This window comes from Somniosus microcephalus, chromosome 5 (assembly GCF_052327205.1).
Source record: "Somniosus microcephalus isolate GS21.2 chromosome 5, FLI_Smic_1.0, whole genome shotgun sequence".
Classification (NCBI taxonomy): Eukaryota; Metazoa; Chordata; class Chondrichthyes; order Squaliformes; family Somniosidae; genus Somniosus; species Somniosus microcephalus.
Genome location: NC_140991.1, coordinates 246,051,219 through 246,074,716, shown reverse-complemented (window position 1 = coordinate 246,074,716; position 23,498 = coordinate 246,051,219). Strand labels below are relative to the sequence as shown.

Below are 23,498 nucleotides of genomic sequence, written 5' to 3'. Positions count from 1 at the left end.
TAGTGGCATAACATTAGCAACCGTCCGGCCCTACTTCCATATCCAATGAGGATTGAAAGATTGTGACCAATGCCTCTGCTATTTTTACCTTCGCTTCTTTCAGCAACCTAGAATGCATTCCATCTGGACCAGGTGATTTACCAACTTTCAGTAACGCTAATCTTTCAGTACGTCTTCTCTATGTATTACAATCCTGTTCATAACTTCCCTCTTCTCTTTTAGTGTAACCTTCACATCATCCGCCTCCTTTGTGAAGACAGATGCAAAGCATTCATTTAACTTTAGCCACGTTCTCTGCCTCTACATCAAGATTTCACTTTGGGTCTTTAATAGGCCCAACTTTTTCCCTAGTTAACCACTTACACTTCATGTTTATAAAATGTTTTAGTTTTTAATTTAATGGTTGGCAGCGTACCTACAGAGTATGCCGTCGGCATCCGAATGGAATGCGAACTCATCTGATGGGGATCCCCCTTCGTGAAGTTGCCGTTTGATGCTGTGTATTAGAGGGCAGCATAATGGCCCATGGATCCCAGGGGCGCAGCTTGGCCTTCGTGCGCCAATCAGGAAACATAAGATCTCTCACTCATTTAAACCCTCATTACTAAAGCCTTCCGTGATTTAAATGTGCATAAACATCTATACAATACATTTTTGTTTCATATGCCCTTTGTGTGTATTTAATTAACGAAGTTGAGTTATGAATGGGGATGGTGATCTATGGATCAATTCAAACACCTCAAACGGTACACTCGGATCACAGTCCGACTGCTGAGAATATATTGGGAGAAGCTCCTCAAAGACCTGCATCAATAGTGGACTGCTGCTCTGACGGTCTGTAGTCTCACTGATGGCCCTGACCGCCTCTTTAATAATGGTCCCTTTGCATTAGCCACACACTTCTGTACAAAATCTCAGACATTTTATGGAAAGCAATGGGGGAAAAAATACAATAGCACTGTTGCAAACGACTGATCTATAATTTCCCTCCTAGATAACCAAACTATCAGTGAAAATGCCAAATGATGCTTTGCATCTTTTGAGGTATCCCCTTACACGGATGTATCAGCCGTAAAATTTTCATACGTAACTGCTAGGCAACTGATGGGCAATTAACCCAACTCTGCGCCAGCAATAAGGATTTCCCTGTCTGTGTGGATCATCCGTCAAGTCATAGCTTGACAGATCGCAAGTTCGGGATTTAGCGCATTTCCATTTCAAAGGCGGTCGAACGGCATACTCAGAGTACATCATCATGCCCACTGCAAATTCGGGCCCAATGTTGCCTGTTAATCTTTTCTCGTAACCCCTCTTTGCGTCCCGTATTAACCATTTTAATTCCCTCCTGCACAGTTAATAATCTTCCTGGTTATTAACTGAATCTTGCTCCTGACATTTGTCATAAGCCTCCTTTTTCCTGTCTTATTTTAACTTTTATTTCCTGTGTCATCCAGGGCACATTAGCTTTGATGCTCTACCTTTTCCCTTCAAAAAAATAGGCCTAGATTTTACCCGAACTATCTCGACCCTAAATGTCTTCCCTTGGTCTGTTGCTGCTTTATCCTACAATCGTCTTTTCCAATCTATTTGTGCTAGGTTCCTTCTTACATCACTGAAATTAGCTCTTCCCTAAATAAGCAGTTTTACCTTCAATATTTTCTGGTCTCTTTCTATAATTACTTTAAACTGAATTATGTTGTGGTCACTGTTAGCTAGATGATCTCCTACTGGAACACACTCCACTTGCTCTGCTTCATTTCCCAGAACCAGATCCAACACTGCTTCCTTCCTTGTTGGACTGGAGACATATTGGGGCAGAAATTCGGGTCGGGGGCTTGCCGCGTGTGCAAGCCCCCGATCTGCACTTACCCGACGCGCCGGCCATTGAGCTTCAGGGACGCCTGGAATTCCCGTTTTAAAATGTTGACTCCCGGGCAGCGTCTGACGTCACGCCGCCCAGGAGTGCAGCCAGTGCGAAGCCTGGAGCGCGCAGTGCAAGTGAGACACGCCCCTTGAGGTCTCATTTTAAAAGGACACGCCTTTCTCACAAGCTGCAAAGCATTTTTACATGTAGAGCAGCATTTTAAATAGGTTTTTGGTATTTTTAAGAAGCTTTTGGTAACTTTTATAAACTTTTAAAAACATTTACATTATTTTGAAGAATCTGAAGTAGTTTTAAACAGAATTAAAGCGATTTAAAGACTTAAGAGCAATTGTGGCTATGTGAATTGAATTTGCTCTGTTTATTAAATGTGAAAATGACTCCAACATTTTTAAGAAACTTTTCATCAGTAATATATTCTTTTAAGTAATTATGTATGTATGTCTGTATATATTCCTTTGCGTATATGTATGTATATATTCCTTTACTTATGTGTATGAATGTATGTATTTAATTATGACTTTCAGAGAAAGTAACTTATTGGAAAATCATAATTAAATACATACATTCATACACATAAGTAAAGGAATATATACATACATATACGCAAAGGAATATATACGGACATACATACATAATTACTTAAAAGAATATATTACTGATGAACAGTTTCTTTCTTAAAAATGTTGGAAATGTTACATTACTAATTTTAGAAGTCATTTTCACATTTAATAAACACAGCAAATTCAATTCACACAGCCACAATAGCTCCTTCTACCTACAGTACTGAAAACCCATTAAAAAAAAAAAAAAAATTAAACTTTAAAACTTACCTCATCATTTCTTAAAATAACTTTCCTCCATTTCCCAAACAAAAATATTGCCTTTCAGAAGCTCCACGATAAAATATATCTTCCTCCGCAGCCTCTGGAGCAACTTTACACATGCTTTTTTCAATGTGTAAGTTGTAAGGACTTAACCTCACTGAATCCATGAATGAAATCGACGAAGTTCACTGCGCACGCGCTGCCTGTGCAGTCGCACGCGCTGTGCCTCTGAACCCCTTCGTTCAGAGGACAGGAAATGCCGGTTTTCTCCGCATGCGCTGTGCATGCTGAAAACCGGCATTTCCTCCGGCCAGATGCGCGAGTACCCCGACCGTACTCACGCGTTTGGAACGGAATTACTGGGCCATTGATCAAAAAAGTTCTCTGGTACACATTAGAAATTCCTCTTCTTCCCTAAGCACTATGTTTTCCCAGTCTATATTAGGGTAAGCAAAGTCTCCTAATATTAATACTCGATTTTTGTTACACACCTTTGAAATTTGCTGACAGATTTGCTCATCTATCTCCTCACTGTTTGGAGCTCTATAAAAACAACTCTCCCAAAATGTAACAGTTCCCCCTCTGTAACTCAGACAGAAATAGATTCAGTCTAGAACCAGCTAGTAAATCCTTTCTAGTTAGAACTGTATCATCCTTAATCAATACTGCCACACCCCCTACCTCTTTTTCCTCCTCTATCATTCCAGAATACTTGGTAACCAGGAATATTAAGAACGCATTCCTTGCCTTGATTGAGCCATGTCCCTGTTAATGCAACCAGATCATAATCCCATGTAGCAATTCATTCTTGCAGTTCATCAACTTTATTAGTTACACTATGGACAATTCAACATCTCCTTTGTCACTTTTTCTATTTTCCTCAATCTGGTCCCTACAATCCTGCAATTTTTGGGATATTTCTAATGTTACTGTTTTTTTAAATCTCTGTCCTCTCATCTCATTTCTGCTCCTTTCTTGTTACCCTTCCCCTGCCAAATTAGTTTAAACCCTCCCCAACAGTACCAGTTAAACTCTCAGCGAGAACATTGGTCCCGGCTTTGTTCAGGTACAGGTGCCCCTTCCCCCAGAACCGGTCCCAATACCCAAAGAATCTAAAACCCTCCCTCCTGCAGCACTTCTCCAGCCACCCATTTACCTGCACTATCATCCTGTTTCTATACGCACTAGCACGTGACACTCTGAGTAATCCTGAGATTACTACCTTTGAGGCCCTGTTTTCTTTTAATAAATCGGTTTCCTAGCTCCTGAAACTCCAACACTTTTTCCTAACATGGACCACAACTTCTGTTGTTCCCGCGCCCCTCGCAGAATGTCCTGCACCCGCTCGAATATCCTTTATCCTGGCACCAGGGAGGCAACATACCATTCAGGAATCATGTTTGCAGTTATAGAAATGCCTGTTTATGCCCCTGACTATCTAATCCCCCATGTCTCCTGCATTTCTACTCTTTTTACTCTCTGTGCAGTCAAATCTCTTGTGGTGCCAGGAGTTTGATCCTTACTGTATTCTTTCTTTCTTTTCATTCCTCCAAGGAGTTGTCACCTTCCCCGGTATTCAAAACTGAAAACTGGTTAGCGAGTGCCACTGGCTTGGGGGTTCCGACACTACCTGTATTTTCCTCCTACCCTGTCTGGTGTTCACCCGTTCTCTCACCTCCTGTAGCTGTGGGGTGACCACCTCCTGGAATGTACGTTCAAGAAAATCCTCAGGCCATCAATGCACAGAAGTGACTCCAGCTGCTCCTCAAGCTGCGAAACTTGCAGCTTGAGCAACTGGCGGCACGGCCTACACACATGGCTATCCAGGACTCATGAAGTGTCCTGGAGTTCCCACATAGAATAGGATGTGCATGCAAAGGATCCCCACTGGTCTGCCATGGTAGTCAATCCACTGACCTCTAAACCATCGAGACCCTGACCACTAAAACACTAGACACCGAACTCTAAAAATCTAAGACACTGACGTCCAAGACACAGACAATAAGAACATAAGAACTAGGAGCAGTAGGAGTAGCAGGAGGCGGCCATTTGGCCCCTCGGGCCTGCTCCGCCATTTAATGATATCATGGCTGATCTGATCTTGGGCTCAGCTCCAATTCCCTGCCCGCTCCCCATAACCCTTCACTCCCTTATTGTTCAAAAATCGGTCTATCTCCACCTTAAATATATTCAATGACCCAGCCTGCACAGCTCTCTGGGGCAGAGAATTCTACAGATTTACAACACTCAGGAGAAGTTCCTCCTCATCTCAGTTTTAAATGGGCGACCCCTTATTCTGAAACTATGCCCCCTAGTTCTAGATTCCCCCATGAGGGGAAACATCATCTCTGCATCTACTTTGTCGAGCCCCCTCATTATCATATGTTTCAATAAGATCACCTCTCATTCTTCTAAATTCCAAGTATAGGCCGAGCCTGCTCAACCTTTCTTCATAAGTCAACCCCTTCATCTCAGGAATCAACCTAATGAACCTTCTCTGAACTGCCTCCAATGCAAGTACATCCCTCCTTAAATAAGGAGACTAAAACTGTACGCAGTACTCAAGGTGTGGTCTTACCAATACCTAGTACAGTTGTCGCAGGACTTCTGCTTTTATACACCAACCCCCTTGCAATAAAGGCCAACATTCCATTTGCCTTCCCGATTACTTGTTGTACCTGCATGCTAACTTTGTGTTTCATGCACAAGGACTCCCAGGTCCCTCTGTACTGCAGTATTTTGTAATCTCTCTATTAAATAAAATTTGCTTTTTTATTTTTCTTACCAAAGTGGATAACCTCACACTTTCCCACCTTATACTCCATCTGCCAAATGTTTGTCCACTCACTTTGTCTATATCCCTTTGCAGATTCTGTGTCCTCTTCACAACTTGCTTTCCCACCTATCTTTGTATCATCAGCAAATTTGGCTACATTACACTCGGTCCCTTCATCCAAGTCATTAATATAGATTGTAAATAGTTGAGGCCCCAGCACTGATCCCTGTGGCACCCCACTAGTTACTATTTGCCAACTGGAAAATGACTCATTTATCCTGACACTCTGTTTTCTGTTAGTTAGTCAATTCTCTATCCATGTGAATATATTACCCCCAACTCAGTGAGCTCTTATCTTGTGTAGTAACCTTTTATGAGGCACCTTATCGAATGCCTTCTGGAAATCCAAATACACCACATCCACTGGTTCCCCTTTATCCACCCTGCTCGTTAGATCCTCAAAAGAACACCAGCAAATTTTTCAAACATGATTTCCCTTTCATAAAACCATGCTGACACTGTTTGACTGTATTATGATTTTCTAAATGTCCTGTTACTGCTTCCTTAATGAAGGACTCCAGCATTTTCCCAATGACAGATGTTAAGGCTAACTGGTCTATAGTTTCCTGCTTTCTGTCTCCCTCCTTTCTTGAATAGGGGTGTTACATTTGCAGCTTTCAATGACCTATAGAACTAAGAAATTGACATCTGAAAGACTGAGATACTAAAATAGTAAAATGTTAACTAAAGACACTGGAAATGATATCTATAAATCTAAAACACAATGGGAATAACCATCAAGTAAATTTTAACAATAAAAAAAATAAAACAAAACAAACTAACATTTAATTGTTACCCACCAAACCGCTCAGACTTTGCCCCCTTGCACAGTTTCCCGAGGCTCGCTCGTTCCGCTCTCCTCTCACTGACTCTCTGCCGCCGGTTCTCCTGCTTTTATCGGTTGCCCTCTCGCACCGTTTCCCCGCAGGCTCGCTCTCTCTGCTCTCATTGTCCAGTTGTCCCCCCCCCCCGCCACATAAACTACCTTATTGCCAACCAAAATCATTTAAAAAAAATTGAAGTGAGATTTGAATCTGTTGGCGGAATATCTGCTGGAAGCTGTAGTATTCTGTCTCAGCTTTTCTCAAGCTCAAGTCCCAGAATAAGCTGTCGCTATTCTCTGGATAACCACTTCAAATAACCAGAAATCCTTCAGTCACATTCAGATCCTGCTTTTACACCCTTGCTAATGAACCACCATTCATGGTGCACACATTGGCTGCTTCCTGTTCCAATATGCATCATCTTACATGTTTTTACACTGAAACCTACCGCTCAATCCTTAGCCTATATTTAAACAGTCTTGATTTTTCTGAATATGGTTTCTCTCACTTACATGCAGCACCTGGCCAAGCAGATTCACATCAGCAAATTTTGTAGCAAACAATTCTCCCCAAACTCGGAGTCCACATCACGGAAGACCTCTCCTGGTCCCTCAATACCTCCTTTCTGGTGAAGAAGGCCCAGCAGCGCCTACATTTCCTAAGGAGGCTGAAGGGATGTAACCTGTCACCCCTGATCCTCTCCAGCTTTTACCGTTGCACAATAGAGAGCATCCTGACAAACTGTATCACAGTATGGTATGGCAGCTGTAGCTATGACCGGAAAGCCCTGCAGCAGGTAGTCAAAACTGCCCAACGCATTACCAGCACCCGGCTACCGACCATAGAGCACATATACCAGAAACGCTGTTTACGGAGGTCACGGTCCATCATCAAAGACCCTACTCACCCCAGCCACAGTCTGTTCGCCCTCCTGCCATCTGGGAGACGCTACAGATGCATTCGCACCCATATGACCAGATTTAGGAACAGCTTCTTTCCCAGGGCTGTCATCCTACTGAACTCCACAAATAAACTCTAAAGCCTGCACATCTGCCAATGCACTTTATTATGGTTATGTTTATGTTAATGTATTACAAGCCAAATGCATGTTGAATGTTTAAATGTCTTAATCTAAATGTACACTCTCGGGAGCCGCAAGCCTACATTTCGTTGTACTGCACTTGTGCACTATCAATGACAATAAAAGTTGATTTGATTTGATTTGATTTTCCATATAATGCCAACAGCAAAGGCTAGGAGACACCTATGGAACCCCTCCAGCCATTGCTTCCTGAACACAATTTTTCCCAGTTCATGATTACCTTCTGTTTCTATTGGCAAACATGTTTCAATTGGAAAATGAATGTCAAATTAGTCAACCAATCATTCTTTTAAAATTTTGAATGTGGAACTTTATCAAATTCTTTCTAAAAAAAAAATCTAGGCAAACTGGTTAGCTCTTATCCACCAATTAAGTTATCTCCTTAGAGTAAATTAGATTAGCATTACCAATTGTTTCTAAATATATAAACTTCTCCTCACTGCCTCTGTGCGCATTAAGTGCGCGTGCAGTGTAATGCGCATACATTTCTCACTACAGACATCAAACTGCTGTAACAAAGAATGTTTAGCCAAATGGGAAGAACTGCAATTTCAGTAGCTCACATCTGACTGATGTACCCAGCTGGATTCAAGGCATTAATTTCTGTATTACTAAACTCATTACAAATTGTATCTTACCATCACTTTTTCTCCTCTGCTCCTTTTCTTATCTGCAGTTGCAACTTTTCTAGAGTTAGATAAGAAAATGTGACAGTAAAATTTAGCAAACACCAATATACAGATTATTTATATGTTATATTAAAGTCTTTTTCAGATCACATTTCAAATATCACACTTCAAAATGTCAAAAGCATTAAAACAAGTGAAAGCCCATCATTCTCTACAGTTTGACTTTCAGAATCTAGCCTCTTCTCAAGAGCAGAAGACAGTTAAGTTTCACTCTACAATTGAGTTCAAGATGTAGATGCGATGCAAGTCTTTGAATTTGAAATGAGGAAAAGGTTAAAAATGAGATGAACAGATGGGCTGACTGATAAGTTGTTCTCCGTTATTCAGGATAACAAGGGTTTGGCTTTAGTGTCAAACTGATCAGCAGAGAAGTAGGATCAGTACTGATGACAAGAACAGTGATTCCAGCATTAGTAAAATTAGAGTAGATTTGGATCTGGTTGAGAAAAGAATTGGGTGGTCAGGGCCACAAGATGGGTTTGGATGAAGGTAGCCTTTTGACCCATTTACATAAGAAGTAGGAGCAGGAGTAGGCCATACGGCCCCTCGGGCCTGCTCCGCCATTCAATAGGATCATGGCTGATCCAAACCTAGAGTCACGTCCACTTCCCTGCCCGCTCCCCGTAACCCCTAATTCCCTTATCAGCTAGGAAACTGTCTATCTCCGTTTTAAATTTATTTAATGTCGCTGCTTCCACAGCTCTGGGGTAGCAAATTCCATAGATTTACTACCCTCTGAGTGAAGAAGTTTCTCCTCATCTCAGTTTTGAAAGGGCAGCCCCTTATTCTAAGATTATGCCCCCTAGTTCTAGTCTCGCCCATCAGTGGAAACATCCTCCTTGCATCCACCCGATCAAGCCCCCTCACAATCTTATATGTTTCGATAAGATCGCCTCTCACTCTTCTGAATTCCAATGAGTAGAGGCCCAACCTACTCAACCTTTCCTCATACGTCAACCCCCTCATCTCCGGAATCAACCAAGTGAACCTTCTCTGAACTGCCTCGAGAGCAAGTATATCTTTTCTTAAATATGGAAACCAAAACTGCACGCAATATTACAGGTGTGGCCTCACCAATACCCTGTATAACTGAAGCAAGACTTCCCTGCTTTTATACTCCATCCCCCTTGCAATAAAAGCCAAGATTCCATTGGCCTTCCTGATCACCTGCTGTACCTGCATACTAACCTTCTGTGTTTCATGCACCAGGACCCCCAGATCCCTTTGTACTGTAGCACTTTGGCAGAAAAAAATCAAAGAGCAAGTTATTATCTAAATGGAGAGAAACTGCAAAGTGCATAACCTCACACTTTCCAACATTATATTCCATCTGTCAAATTTCTGCCCACTCACTTAGCCTGTCTATGTCCTTTTGCAGGTTTTTTAATGTCCTCCTCACTCACTGCTTTCCCTCCCGTCTTTGTATCGTCGGCAAACTTGGATACGTTGCACTTGGTCCCCTCCTCCAAATCGTTAATATAGATTGTGAAGAGTTGGGGTCCCAGCACTGACCCCTGCGGAACACCACCAGTTACTGATTGCCAACCCGAGAACGAACCATTTATCCCAACTCTCTGTTTTCTGTTAGATAGCCAATCTTCCACCCATGCCAGTATATTACCCCCAATCCCGTGATTTTTTATCTTGTGCAGTAATCTTTTGTGTGGCACCTTGTCAAATGCCTTTTGGAAGTCCAAATACACCACATCCACTGGTTCCCCTTTATCCACCCTGTTTGTTACGTCCTCAAAGAATTTGAGCAAATTTGTCAAACATGACTTCCCCTTCATAAAACCATGCTGACTCTGTCCGATTAAATTATGCTTATCCAAATGTCCTGTTACTGCTTCCTTAATAATGGACTCCAACATTTTACCAACCACAGATGTTAGGCTAACTGGTCTATAGTTTCCAGCCTTTTGTCTACCTCCCTTTTTAAATAAGGGTGTTACATTAGCAGTTTTCCAATCTGCTGGGACCTTTCCTGAATCCAGGGAGTTTTGGAAAATTACCACCAATGCATCCGCAATCCCTACCGCTACTTCTCTCAAGACCCTAGGATGTAAGCCATCAGGTCCAGGGGATTTATCCGCCTTAAGTCCCATTATCTTACCGAGTACCATCTCCTTAATGGTTTTAATCGTGTTTAGCTCCTTCCCCACCCCCCCCCCTATGGCCCCCGGTTTGTCCAGTGTTGGGATATTTTTAGTGTCCTCTACTGTAAAGACTGATACAAAATATTTGTTCAGCGTTTTTGCCATCTCCATGTTCCCCACTACTAATTTCCCGGTCTTGTCCTCTAAGGGACCAACATTCACTTTAGCCACTCTTTTTCTTTTTATATAACTGTAGAAACTCTTGCATCTTCCAGAATACTAACTTTACCATCTTCCTATTACACCATCTAACCATTTCTTAAATATTCCAAGTTCCTGGCTTGGATAACTCATTCCAACTGTTAGACCACGCTGTGTGTCAATAAATATTCCCTCATGTCAGTCTTAAATATGTCCTTTTTAACCATAAATCTGCACCTTCTCATCTTGCTGCCCTGGAGTATCCAAAAGTAAAAATACTTGGCATCTACAGCACAGAAACAATCCCTTTGGTCCAATTGGTCTATGTCAGTGTTAATACTCCACATGCGCACAGTAATTAACTATTCCCACCCTGCCCCAATATCCTGTTGTTCCCTTCTCCCTCATTTTGCATCAAGGCTATCCGCTAGCACCGCTCCAGGTGGCAGCGATGTGATGATCACCACGCCGGGTGGCAGCGATGTGATGATCACCACGCCGGGTGGCAGCGATGTGATGATCACCACGCCGGGTGGCAGCGATGTGATGATCACCACGCCGGGTGGCAGCGATGTGATGATCACCACGCCAGGTGGCAGCGATGTGATGATCACCACGCCAGGTGGCAGCGATGTGATGATCACCACGCCAGGTGGCAGCGATGTGATGATCACCACGCCAGGTGGCAGCGATGTGATGATCACCACACCAGGTGGCAGCGATGTGATGGTCACCACGCCAGGTGGCAGCGATGTGATGATCACCACGCCGGGTGGCAGCGATGTGATGATCACCACGCCGGGTGGCAGCGATGTGATGGTCACCACGCCAGGTGGCAGCGATGTGATGATCACCACGCCAGGTGGCAGCGATGTGATGATCACCACGCCGGGTGGCAGCGATGTGATGGTCACTACGCCAGGTGGCAGCGATGTGATGATCACCACGCCAGGTGGCAGCGATGTGATGATCACCACGCCAGGTGGCAGCGATGATCACCACTGTGTAAAGCAATTCCTCCTAAATTTTTTATTTGATCTTATAGTGGCTATCTTATATTTATTCCCTTTTACCACTAAATAGGCTTGTTAGCAAAATTGCAACCCATGGGATTAAAGGGGCACTGGCAATATGGATACAAAATTGACTACGAGACAGAAAGTAGAGAGTAGTGGTGAACAGTTGTTTCAGACAGGAGGGACGTATACAGTGGTATCCCCCAGGAATCGGTATTGGGTCCACAGTTCTTTTTGGTATAAATTAATGAACTGCACTTGGGTATAGGAGGCTAAAATTTAGTTTGCAGGTGACACAAAACTCAGAATTGTAGTAGCGAGGAGGTTAGTAGTAGATCTCAGGAGGACACAGACAGACTGGTGAAATGGGTAGACACATGACAGATGAAATTTAATGCACAGTGAAGTGATGCATTTTGGAAGGAAAAATGAGGAGCGGCATTATAAAATAAATGGTACAATTTTTCAAAGTGGGTTCAGGAAGAGAGAGACCTAGGGGTTCACATTCACAAATCTTTGAAAAGGTGGTAGAATACGTCAATAAGGCTTGTAAAAAAGCATATGGGATCCTCGGCTTTATATATAAAGGCATAGAGTACAAGAGCATTGACGTTATGCTGAACCTAGAGACTAGAGAAGTTGGGGTTCTTCTCCTTAGAGCAAAGAAAGTTGAGAGGAGATTTAATAGAGGTGTTCAAAATCATGAAGGGTCTGGACAGAGTAGATAGAGAGAAACTGTTCCCACTGGCAGAAGGATCGAGAACCAGAGGACACAGATTTAAGGTGATTGGCAAAAGAACCAAAGGCGACATGAGGGGAAACCTTTTTATGCAGTGAGTGGTTAGGATCTAGAATGCACTGCCTGAAAGGGTGGTGGAGGCAGACTCAATCATGGCTTTCAAAAGGGAATTGGATAAGTACCTGAAGGAAAAAAATTTGCAGGGCTACGGGGAAAGGGCGGGGGAGTGGGACTCGCTGAAGTGCTCTTGCAGAGAGCCGGCACGGGCTCGACGGGCTGAATGGCCTCCTGTGCTGTAACCATTCTATGATTCTATATAAATCACTGGTTAGGTCTGCTGAAGTATTGTGTCCAATTCTGTTTTTATAAGAATCAATTAAGTACTTTGTAGATTTGCACAGGAATATTTTGTTTCCCACTTCCCCCTCCTCCCCCACAAATAAAACTGTTCAAATAGCACTGAATAACGAGTGACTTACACATTTTTGACTTGGTCAACCGAAGGACTTCTCTTTCCAAGGATTTTCCTTTTGGCTTCACTGACCTATGATTACAAGAGTTAAAAATTAGCATTCAACAAAATGCTGGCATTATATAGTGTCTGAATACTGTTCTGATAAACCTGGAGGCTGGCATATATCTCAGTCATTACAAGGTTCATGGCTCAACTACTTTTCAGGTCTCTAATGAAAGATTATTGGTTTTGAGATTATTTTCCTTAAAACAGGAAATAGTTGTCTCCAATGCATAACGTACAGTAGATGCAACACCAGGTACTTAAAGGTGAAAGAAATGCGTAACTATTCAAATAACCAGTTTTTACCCTAAAACCACACTGCATAATACTGCAAAAATGCTAAACAGAGATGGCGGTAGAACAGTGATGGACTGGTAAACATTTAGATTTTTCTCCGGCAGCACTGATTGCTACAGATGAGCAGTTAGACCCTTGGAAGCCTTGCCATGCTGCCTGAGCTGGTGACTTGGGTTGGGGAAGAAAGGGGCAGAGAGAAAAAGTGAGCAAAAAGAAACCAGTTCCCAACAAAACAAACTTGGCTTACGCTCTTTCTCTTCCAAATTAATTTATTTTATGTATTGGGATACAGGAAATGCACAAAATTGTCGACTGAGCAAAGGGGATTCATCTTGGAACATTTCACCTCCAATTAAGAGTGCCTGCGCACACAGGACATTAGAGCATCAGAGTATAAGGATTTAAATAGTAATACAAATACTTCAGCTTCAGAAAAAAATAGGAAACAACAAAATAACTGATAAAAATACAAAGTTAATGAAAATCAAGGAGTGTTATAAATTAAAATGTGCAAGAAAAACAGCATCAAGACAAAAGAGCAGGGTAGGGTCTATTGCCCAAATAAGAGTTCTATACACTGTCGCACAAGGAATAAAGCAAAATGAATTAGAAGCTCAAATTCAACTTAATGGATATGACAGTCACCATCACAGAGACTTTGCTACAAGCTGGGCATCACTGGGAGATAAATATACCAAGGTCTTGAGAAAGGACAGTGAAACTGGAAAAGGAGGAGGAGCAATATTGATAAAGGACACTATTACAGTATTGGAAAAAGATCAGTAAGGGTGAGCAGGCAGTAGAAACTCTGGGTAGAATTAAGGAAACAAAATGCAAGACTTTGGTGGGAGTTGTCTACTGACCTCCTGATAGTAGTGATAAAGCAGCAGAATGTATAAACACGGAGATCAGAGAAGATTGTTGCAAAAACAGTATGTGGTAGAATGCAAGGCCTGTACATAGCCCTAAAGGGCAAGAGCTATACATGTGTAATTAAACAAACTTGGTCAACAAGAGAAGTGAGAGGTAGCGATAGTATAAAACTAAAAAAAGGGCTTACAGGAATGCAAAGAACATTAGATATCCCATGGACTGGGAGAGATATAAAGAACAGCAAAGGGATAAAAAGAAAGTAGTAAGAGCTGCAAAAGGGGAATGAGAGAAAAAAACTTGAGGTACATCAAGGACAACACAAGCTTTTTACAAGTATATTAAGAGTAAGAGGGTGGGTAAGAGTAGTGTGGGCCCCTTAAAGACAGACACAGGTGATTGCAATTGAAAATCAGGAAATGGCAGACTTGCTAAATATTCACTATCAATCTTCACAGTAGAGTTTGAGGATAAAGTACCAGAGTTATAAGGAAAACTGCTGAGCTTTTGACTGTCCTACTGGTTTTTCAGCTTCAGCTAAAGTCTGTTTCCTGGACAGAAGTTCACTCTACTGGTCCAAAGTCCATTTCTCTGCTGCCTCTGGATCTTATGGTGACCTCCAACTTTGCTACCGTTTCTCTGCCCCGCGATCGATTCTGCACACCTCCTGGCTCTTCATTCTCACGGAAATATCTTCAGCAGTATGTTCTGATACTCTACCTTTCAAATAGTTTCTGGACTCAATCGCCCTTCACATCTGTCTCCAAACCGGAACAGCAATTCATCAATGCTCCAAGCTGACTCCACCTACTAACGTCAACTTTATCCCACCACGGGACCTCTGACTTTACCTCTGGACTCCCTCCTATTGTCTCCTCTCTATTCCCCGTTTATTACCAGGATATACCTAATCTAATACGATAGCAAAATACTGCGGATGCTGGAAATCTGAAATAACAGAAAACGCTGGAAAAACTCAGCAGGCCAGGCAACATCCATGGAGAGAGAAACATCCACATGCCACTGCAGCACGGTGGCATAGTGGTTAGCACTGTTGCCTCACAGCGCCAGGGACCCGGGTTCGAATCTGGCCTCGGGTGACTGTCTGTGTGGAGTTTGCACATTCTCCCAGTGTTTGCGTGGGTTTCCTCCGGGTGCTCCGGTTTCCTCCCACAGTCCAAAGATGTGCGGGTTAGATTGATTGGCTATGATTAATTGACCCTTAGTGTTGGGGGATTAAATAGGATTAAATACGTGGGGTTACGGGGATCGGGTGGGATATGTGTCGGTGCAGGCTCGATGGGCCGAAATGGCCTCTATCTGCACTGTGGGGTTTCTGTGAAACAGAGTTAACGTTTCAGGTCAAAGGCCCTTAGTCAGGACTGAGAAAAGTCTATATCTAATCTAGCTATGTAACCAGACCTATGTAATTTGAGTTTGTGTGTCCATTCGCATGCACATTTTGGCCGTCGCTGCGGATCACTCCCATTTCCACATTTTTCTTCTTTTCTCTATACCCCTCTCTCTCCTGTTGCCATGTCTCCTTTCATTTCTCCCCTCTTGGGTACTCGGCCCTCCCAAATCCCTACCCCATCCCTTCAGCAATCTGCGACCTTCCTATTCTCCTGCCGCCGTCCCAGGCTTGATTCCCTAACGCTGTGCCTCTCTTGGCATTCTCTGAAAGGCCCACTGAGGCACTCGTCGCTGCCTTCTTACAAGCAGCAACCCAAACTGCCCCATCCTACATTCTCACCGACCTTCCCACCCAGTGCGCCGGTTGGGGGTTAATCTTTCCCACCTCCATCCCGTCCAATTCACCCCTCCCAATGCTTACCTTGCAGAATCTAGCAGCGGTCCAGCTATCACAGCCCCTCTCCAGAATGTCCATTCACTTATCAACAAGGCCCCTGCCATCCAAGAGCTTATTGTGGATGATTGCATCATGGCCTCGACGGAAACCTGGCTGAGGGGTGATGACAGCTTCCCCCTAAATGAAGCCTCCCACCTGGCTATACCTTCCATCACTTGCCCCGCCCAAACAGCCATGGTGGCAGTGTGGCTCTCATCAACAAATCACACCTTGGTCTGCCCCTGTACTCCTCTGGCACCTTCTCCTTCAAGCATCTCACCCTATTCCACCTCTCGCATCTCGCCTTTAAAATCCTCGTTCTCTTCCGCCCACCCAAGTACCGTGCCAAATTTCTCACCAAGATATTTTCACTGCTTTCCTCCCTCAGCACCGAGCGACTTATTAGAACCAGAGGCGACATGAGGAACAATTTATTTTTTACGCAACGAGTGGTTAGGATTTGGAATGCACTGCCTGATAGGGTGGTGGATACAGATTCAATAGTAACCTTCAAAAGAGAATTGGATTAACAGAGGAAGGAGAAAAAATTGCAGGGATATGGGGGAAAGAGTGGGACTAACTGGATTGATCTACGAAAGAGCAGGCGCAGGCTCCAAGGGATGAATGGCCTTCTTCTGTACAGTATTATTCTATAATTCATCCTCAGGTGATTTCAACCTACATCTCAGCTCATCATGCTCTTTGTCCCAAGTTCATTGCCCTATCTTGCCTTAATCTCTCCCCCCCATATAAACTCCCCATCCCAAATTCACAGCCACGCCCTTGACCATGCCATCTCACGACCAATGTTCCCTCTAATTTTGTGTGTGTGCGATCCCTTTAAATTTGCTGCGTGGCTGTGCATGCGTGGTATCTTCCAGCAGCGGCAGGTGAGCGGCCTGTGCAGGACCTCGCAGTTGATGCGCAGCTGCACACCTGCGCATTTTGGGGGAACATTGCTGATGACATCAATTCAATTTTATTTGTCATATATGCAGCAGGTGGGTGTACTGCACAAGGAAATGTTGATTTTTACGAGTCCTCCCAACATTGGAATAAATATGGCATAACAATGATAAAATACTAATAGAAATACAGTAATAATCAATAAAACAGTAATAAATGATAATAAATTATACGTTCATGAGTCTTATGGCCTGGGGGTAGAAGCTGTTTCGAAACCTGCTGGTACGAGACCGTATGCTTCGGTATCTCTTACCAGACGGGAGCAGGGTGAAGAGGTTGTGGCTGGGGTGGCTCGTGTCTTTAATGATCGGGGTAGATATCCTGGACAGCAGGTAGTTTAATTTCTATAGTATGTTGTGCAGCTTTCACCACCATCTGTAGAGCCTTGCGGTCTGTGGTGGTGCAGTTGCCATACCAGGTAGTGATGCAGCCGGACAGGATACTCTCGATGGTGCACCGGTAGAAGTTGGTGAGAATCTGGGGGGCCATTCCAAATTTCTTCAGTCTCCCGAGGAAGAACAGGCATTGGCATGCCTTCTTCATTACGACGTCGATGTGATGTGACCACGTTAAATCCTCCGTAATGAGTACACCCAGGAATTTGAAGCTGCTGACCCTCTCCACCTCAGCCCCTTCGATGTAGATTGGGGTGTGTCCCTCCCCCTGCCATTTCTTGTAGTCCACGATCATCTCCTTGGTTTTGCTAATGTTGAGGGAAAGGTTGTTGTATTTGCACCATTCTGCTAGAGCTCTTACCTCCTTCCTGTAGCCTGTCTCGTCGCCATCTGTGATCAAGGCTACAACGGTAGTGTCATCAGCAAACTTGATGATGGAGTTGGAGTTGTGCGTGGCCATGCAATCGTGAGTAAACAGGGAGTACAGAAGGGGGCTGAGCACACAACCCTGGGGAGCTCCCATGTTCAGGATCAGTGTTGAGGAGGTGTTACTGCCTATTTTCACCACCTGGGGTCTGCCCGTCAGGAAGTCCAGGATCCAGTTGCATAGGGAGGTGTTAAGTCCTAGCTCACTGAGCTTGTTGACAAGCTTGGAGGGGATAATGGTATCGAATGCTGAACTATAATCAATGAACAACATTCTCACATAGGTGTTCCTCTTATCCAAGTGTGATCAGGCAGTGTGCAGTACAGTAGCGATGGCATCATCCCTAAATCTTTTTGGGCGGTAAGCAAATTGGAGTGGATCCAGTGTGTCAGTTAGTAAGGAGTTGATGTGGGTTTTGACCAGCCTCTCAAAAGCACTTCATGATGACAGAAATGAGTGCTGTGGGGCGGTAGTCGTTTAAACAGGTTACTTTTGTTTTTTTTGGGGACTGGAATAACCAATGTCATCTTGAAGCAGGTGGGGACTACAGACCGGTACAGTGAACGGTTGAATATATCCGTAAACACGGCTGCCAGCTGGTCAGCGCATGCTCTAAGGACACGCCCAGGGATTCCATCTGGACCGGGTGCTTTGTGGGTGTTCACTCTCTTCAAAGTCTTGCCACGTCAGCCACGGAGATTGAGAAGACCCGGTCGTCCTGAGCCGCGGGCGCCCTTGTAACAGACCAGTTGTTGTTGGCCTCAAACCGGGCGTAAAAAGTGTTAAGCTCGTTCGGGAGAGAGGCATTGCTGGGCATGACAGTTGGGTTTCCCTTTGTAGTCCGTAATAGATTGTAGTCCACTCCACATCCTTCGCGAATCTGAGCTACGATAGTGTGACTCCACTTTATCAGTGTATTGTTTTTTTGCATTTTGATGGTTTTTCTTAGATGAGTACAAGAAATCAAAGTACGAGCTATGTCCCCAGAGTTGAATGCGATGGACTGTGCTTTTAGCATAGCACGGATAGCGCCATTTACCCATGGTTTCTGGTTGGGAAATGTTCGTACAACAATCCTCGGAACGTCGTCATCTATGCACTTGTTTATGAAACTAATGACTGAATCTGTGTATTCTTATGTTCATTAATAAATAGACATTCTTATTGTGAACACAGCTAGCTTTTGCTAGACACTTTATTGAGCACATGTGGACTAGGTACAGTATCTGTAGAGGCATCCATCTTGACTACTGCCTTCTGGGTAGCCTAGTGCATTGTGGTTAATGTAGTCTTAATATACATACAGCTGGGTAGTGCAGTCTTATATACATACAGCTATATACAGCTCTACGGCTCCACCTAGTGTCCACTATAGAATGACATGTTATTGATCATTACATCCCCCTTTCTTTGAGGTTAAACAAAATCAATATCAATCAACTTTCAAGAAAAACGATAAAGATGATATCAGTAACACTTTTGCTAGTGCTCTATAAACATAAACATTTTCACAACAGTCAACACATTTTCAAAGTTTTACTTTATACTCAAAGATTAAGTCTATCAGGCTTTTTTACTTCACGTGTGGATCTTCTCAACACGGGTAAGTCTGATGTGTCTTCATGAGATTGTTCTGGTGGTGATTGACAAGATGCAGTTGTGGCATTGTCATCAATCTGCTCTTGTAATGTCTCTTGTGTTTTTAGTGTGGAGCCCCAGATGATAATGTCATCAACATAGACCCGGACTCCTTCCAGACCTTCTATTTCGCTCTATGAAAGATTTCAGATGCAGATATTATCCCGAGAGGCATTCTGAGGAACCAATACCTGCCAAATGGTGTGTTGAAGGTACAGTATTTGGTGCTCTCTTCATCCAGTTTTAGTTGCCAAAATCCTTGAGGCATCGAGCTTATCTGGCACCTGACATTTCACTGGTGATTTCTTCTCGCTTGGGAATCTGGTAGTGTTCACGTTTTATGTTTGCATTTAAGTCCTTTGGATCCATGCATATTCTTAGATCATTGTTCTTTTTCTTTACACATACCATGGAGTTAACCCAGCCTGTTGGCTCTTCGACTTTCCTGATGACTCCTAGTGTGGTCATTCTGTCCAGTTCATTCTTGAGCCGGTCACGCAGGGGTGCTGGAACTCTGTGGAGCATGTACCACTGGCTGAGCATCCTCCTTTAGCTGGATCTTGTAAGTGAATGGTAGAACTCCAAATCCTTTGAACACATCCTGGAAATTATTCACTACAGAATCCACTGAGTCATCTGGTCTGCTTATGGCACAGTTTATACGGTAGACTCTCTTGACCAGTTCTAAGTCCTCACAAGCTTTGTCACCCAGTAGTGAATCAAGTCTTTCAGCCACAACAGAAAACATGAGATGATGCACTTTGTCTTTGACTGTCACTTTAAGTCTGCATACACCTAAGCTATCTATTTTCTGTCCATTATAGTCCTTCAGTAGTACTGACTTTCTGTATTTTGGGCTTTTCTTTCATATTGTTAATGTCACTCATACTGATTAAGTTTGCTTTTGCCCCAATGTCTAGTTTCAATGTAACTAATGCTCCATTTACCTGCAGTGGGATCATCCATTTGTCCTCTTTTACTGCATTAACTTTATGTTCAGCATTGTCCATTTCTGAGGGCTGCACATTTTCTGTATCCTTTTTGATATTGTCACATGAAACCATTCCTACAAAAAATGTCTCACTTAAATCAGTGTCCTCAATTACATTAACTCGTTGCCCTTTCTTAGTTTCTACTTTTGAAAAGCATTGTTTGGCAAAGTGATTCTTTCCATTACACTTTGTGCACATTTTTCCAAACGCTGGGCATTGTCTTAACTGGTGTTAGTAACCACAGCATTTACAATTAAAAATGTCATCCTCCGATTGCTTTTCATTTCTGTTCTGCCCACGTTTCTTCCCCTTGTAGGACACAGCACCAACAGCAGCATTATCACTCATTACAATCGCATCATTATTGATTTCACTGAAAGTCTTCGCGTGCTTTCGAGCTAGCTCACTGGCTTGGCATATTTTCACAGCATTTTCCAAATTTAGTTCGGTTTCTCTCAACAGACGTTCCCTGACTTTATCATGAATACCAAACACAATCTGGTCATGAAGCATGGATGCTTTGAGCTCAGAGAAATTACATGTCTGTGCTTTCAGTTTCAGATCAGTTATAAAGCTATCAAAAGTCTCATTTTGCTGCTGTGTCCGAGAACGGAAGATGTATCTTTCATAGGTCTCATTCTTTTTGGGAGAGCAATGTGCATCAATTTTTTTTTTAGCACATCTTCTAATTTTTCTCTGTTCTCCTCTGGATTAAATACAAATGTATTAAATACCTCTATCGCCTGTGGGCCTGCAACCGTAAGCAGCAACACTATCTTCCTTGCGTCTGGCTTCGTACCGAATCCGATGGCTGCAATGTAGAGTTCGAATTGTTGTTTAAAAGTCTGCCAATTGTAGTCGCTATTTCCTGAGAGTTTCAAACGCTCTGGTGGCTTCAAATTCTCCATGTCACTTTTCACAATTTTCAGCAGATCTTCACCAATCCTGGTACCATCTTATGTTCATTAATAGACATTCTTATTATGAACACAGCTAGCTTTTGCTAGACACTTTATTGAGCACGTGGACTAGGTACAGTATCTGTAGAGGCATCCATCTTGACTACTGCCTTCTGGGTAGTCTTAATATACATACAGCTGGGTAGTGTAGTCTTATATACATACAGCTATATACAGCTCTACACAGCTCCACCTAGTGTCCACTATAGAATGACATGTTATTGATCATTACATGTATGTGTTGATGTCATTGACGAGGCATTCCTGAACATATCCCAGTCAGTGGAATCAAAACAGTCTTGTAACATAGCGTCTGATTGATCTGACCACCGTTGTAGAGATCTCATCACAGGCTTTTCCTGTTTCAGTTTCTGCCTATAGGTGGGTAGCAGTAGGATGGAGTCGTGATCTGATTTGCCGAAGGGAGGGTGGGGGAGGGCCTTGTATCCATCCCGGAACGGAGTGTAAACGTGATCTGGTGTGTTCTTGGCTCGCGTTGGGCAGGTGATATGCTGATGGTATTTAGGCAGTACTTTCTTCAGATTGGCTTTGTTGAAATCGCCAGCCACGATAAATGCAGCCTCTGGATGGGAAGTTTCAAGCCTGCTAATGGTCCCATACAGCTCGTTTAGTGCCTTATTTGCGTCAGCCTGTGGTGGAATATACACCGCTGTAATGATCACGGATGAGAACTCTCTCGGGAGGGAGAAGGGTCGGCATTTGATCATCAGGTGTTCAAGATCGGGTGAACAAGAAGGTGTAAGTAGTTCCACGTCGGAACACCAAGAATTGTTGATCATAAAGCATACTCCACCCCCTCTATTCTTCCCCGAGTCCTTTGTTCGGTCTAGCCGGTAAATGTTGAATCCCTCTAGTTGAATGGCCGAAGCCGGTATCGATGGATCAAGACAAGTCCCAGTGAAAATCAAGACGTTGCAGTTCTTAATGTCTCGCTGGAAGGTGAGCCTCCCCCGGAGTTCATCCAGCTTATTGTCCAGTGACTGCACATTCGCCAGTCCAAAGATGTGCGGGTTAGGTTGATTGGCCATGATTAAAAAATTGACCCTTAGTGTTAGGGGGGATTAAATACGTGGGGTTACAGGGATAGGGCTTGGGTGGGATGGCTGTCGGTGTAGGGACCGGGTGCTAGGGTTTGGATGATCAGCCATGATCTCGTTGAATGGTGGAGCAGGCTCGAAGGGCCAAATGGCCTACTCCTGCTCCTATCTTCTATGTTTCTATGTTCACGTCGCCTCAGCTTCACTAATGCACCTGCTCGTCTGCTCCGCTTGCGCCATCATCGCTTCCTGATCACAGAAATGAAGTCAGGTAAGCAGGTGGGAGGGTAGATGGTAGTAGCAGCAGAGTCCCAGTTCGAAAAATCGGGGGTAGGTCCTATATCTCCGGACGCTCTTATGTCCAGAAGTGATTGATGGTCATAGTGGATAAGCGAAGAAACAATACTTACAAAATTGTTTAATAATAATAAATAAAGTGGAAAGTTGTGGACGAGCTTGTAAAACAGCAGCTACCCTCATGAGCCACACAGGTCGGTTAAACAGTAGAATATTTTTTTTTTTTTTAAACTAAACTACTAATACTAAAACTAGAATGCTAAATACTAAACAGTAGAATACTAAAAACTAACAGTACGATATATTAAAATACAACATTAAATACAACATTAAAATACCAGTTGGGGAGGAGCTCGTAAAACAGCAGTCATACAGGTCGGCGCTGACGTCACAATCTCCTGCCATCTTGCGACTCCCATCGTGTCAATCACAGATAAGGCCATCTCTGGTCACTCTGCCTGGCAACTGTCTGAGGTTGAACCAGACTGTTCCCAACCTGGTGGTGTATTTGACCCAAAGATGATCTTCTGACCACATATCCGTGCCATCACTAAGGCCACCCATTTCCAACTCCGTAACATTGCCCAACTCCACCCCTGCCACTGCTTATCTGCTGCTGAAAGCCTGATCCATGCATTTGTTACCTCTATTCCAACGCTTTCCTGGCCAGCCTCCAATCTTCCACCCTCCATAAACTAGAGCTCATCCAGAACTCTGCTGCCCGTACCCGAACTCACAAGTCCCGCTCACCCAGCACCCCTGTGCGTACCGACCTACATTGGCTCCTGTTCCTGCAGAGCCTCAATTTAAAAATTCTCATCCTCGTTTTCAAATCCCTCCATGACCTCGCCCATCCCCATCTCTATAACCTCCTCCAGCCCTACAATCCTCAGATCTCTGCGCATCCCCTAGATTAACCGCTCCACCATTGGCGGCCGTGCTTTCAGCTGCCTAGGCCCTGAACTTTGGAATTCCCTCCCTAAATCTCTCTACCTCTCCTTTACGACTGTCCTTAAAACCT

At 43.6% G+C, this 23,498-nt stretch overlaps 1 protein-coding gene across 3 annotated transcripts in view; it reads right to left on the bottom strand.

The window, feature by feature from the left end:
• Positions 1-23,498, bottom strand: part of sycp2l (synaptonemal complex protein 2-like) — a 291,748-nt gene that overhangs the window by 95,299 nt on the left and 172,951 nt on the right. For all 3 annotated transcript variants that reach the window (XM_085988796.1, XM_085988797.1, XM_085988798.1), the window contains 2 exons: positions 12,692-12,756; positions 8,110-8,158 (listed from right to left, as the gene is read on the bottom strand). In XM_085988796.1, coding sequence (XP_085844922.1) covers positions 8,110-8,158; positions 12,692-12,756 — 114 coding nt within the window. The remainder of the gene's footprint in view (positions 1-8,109; positions 8,159-12,691; positions 12,757-23,498) is intronic.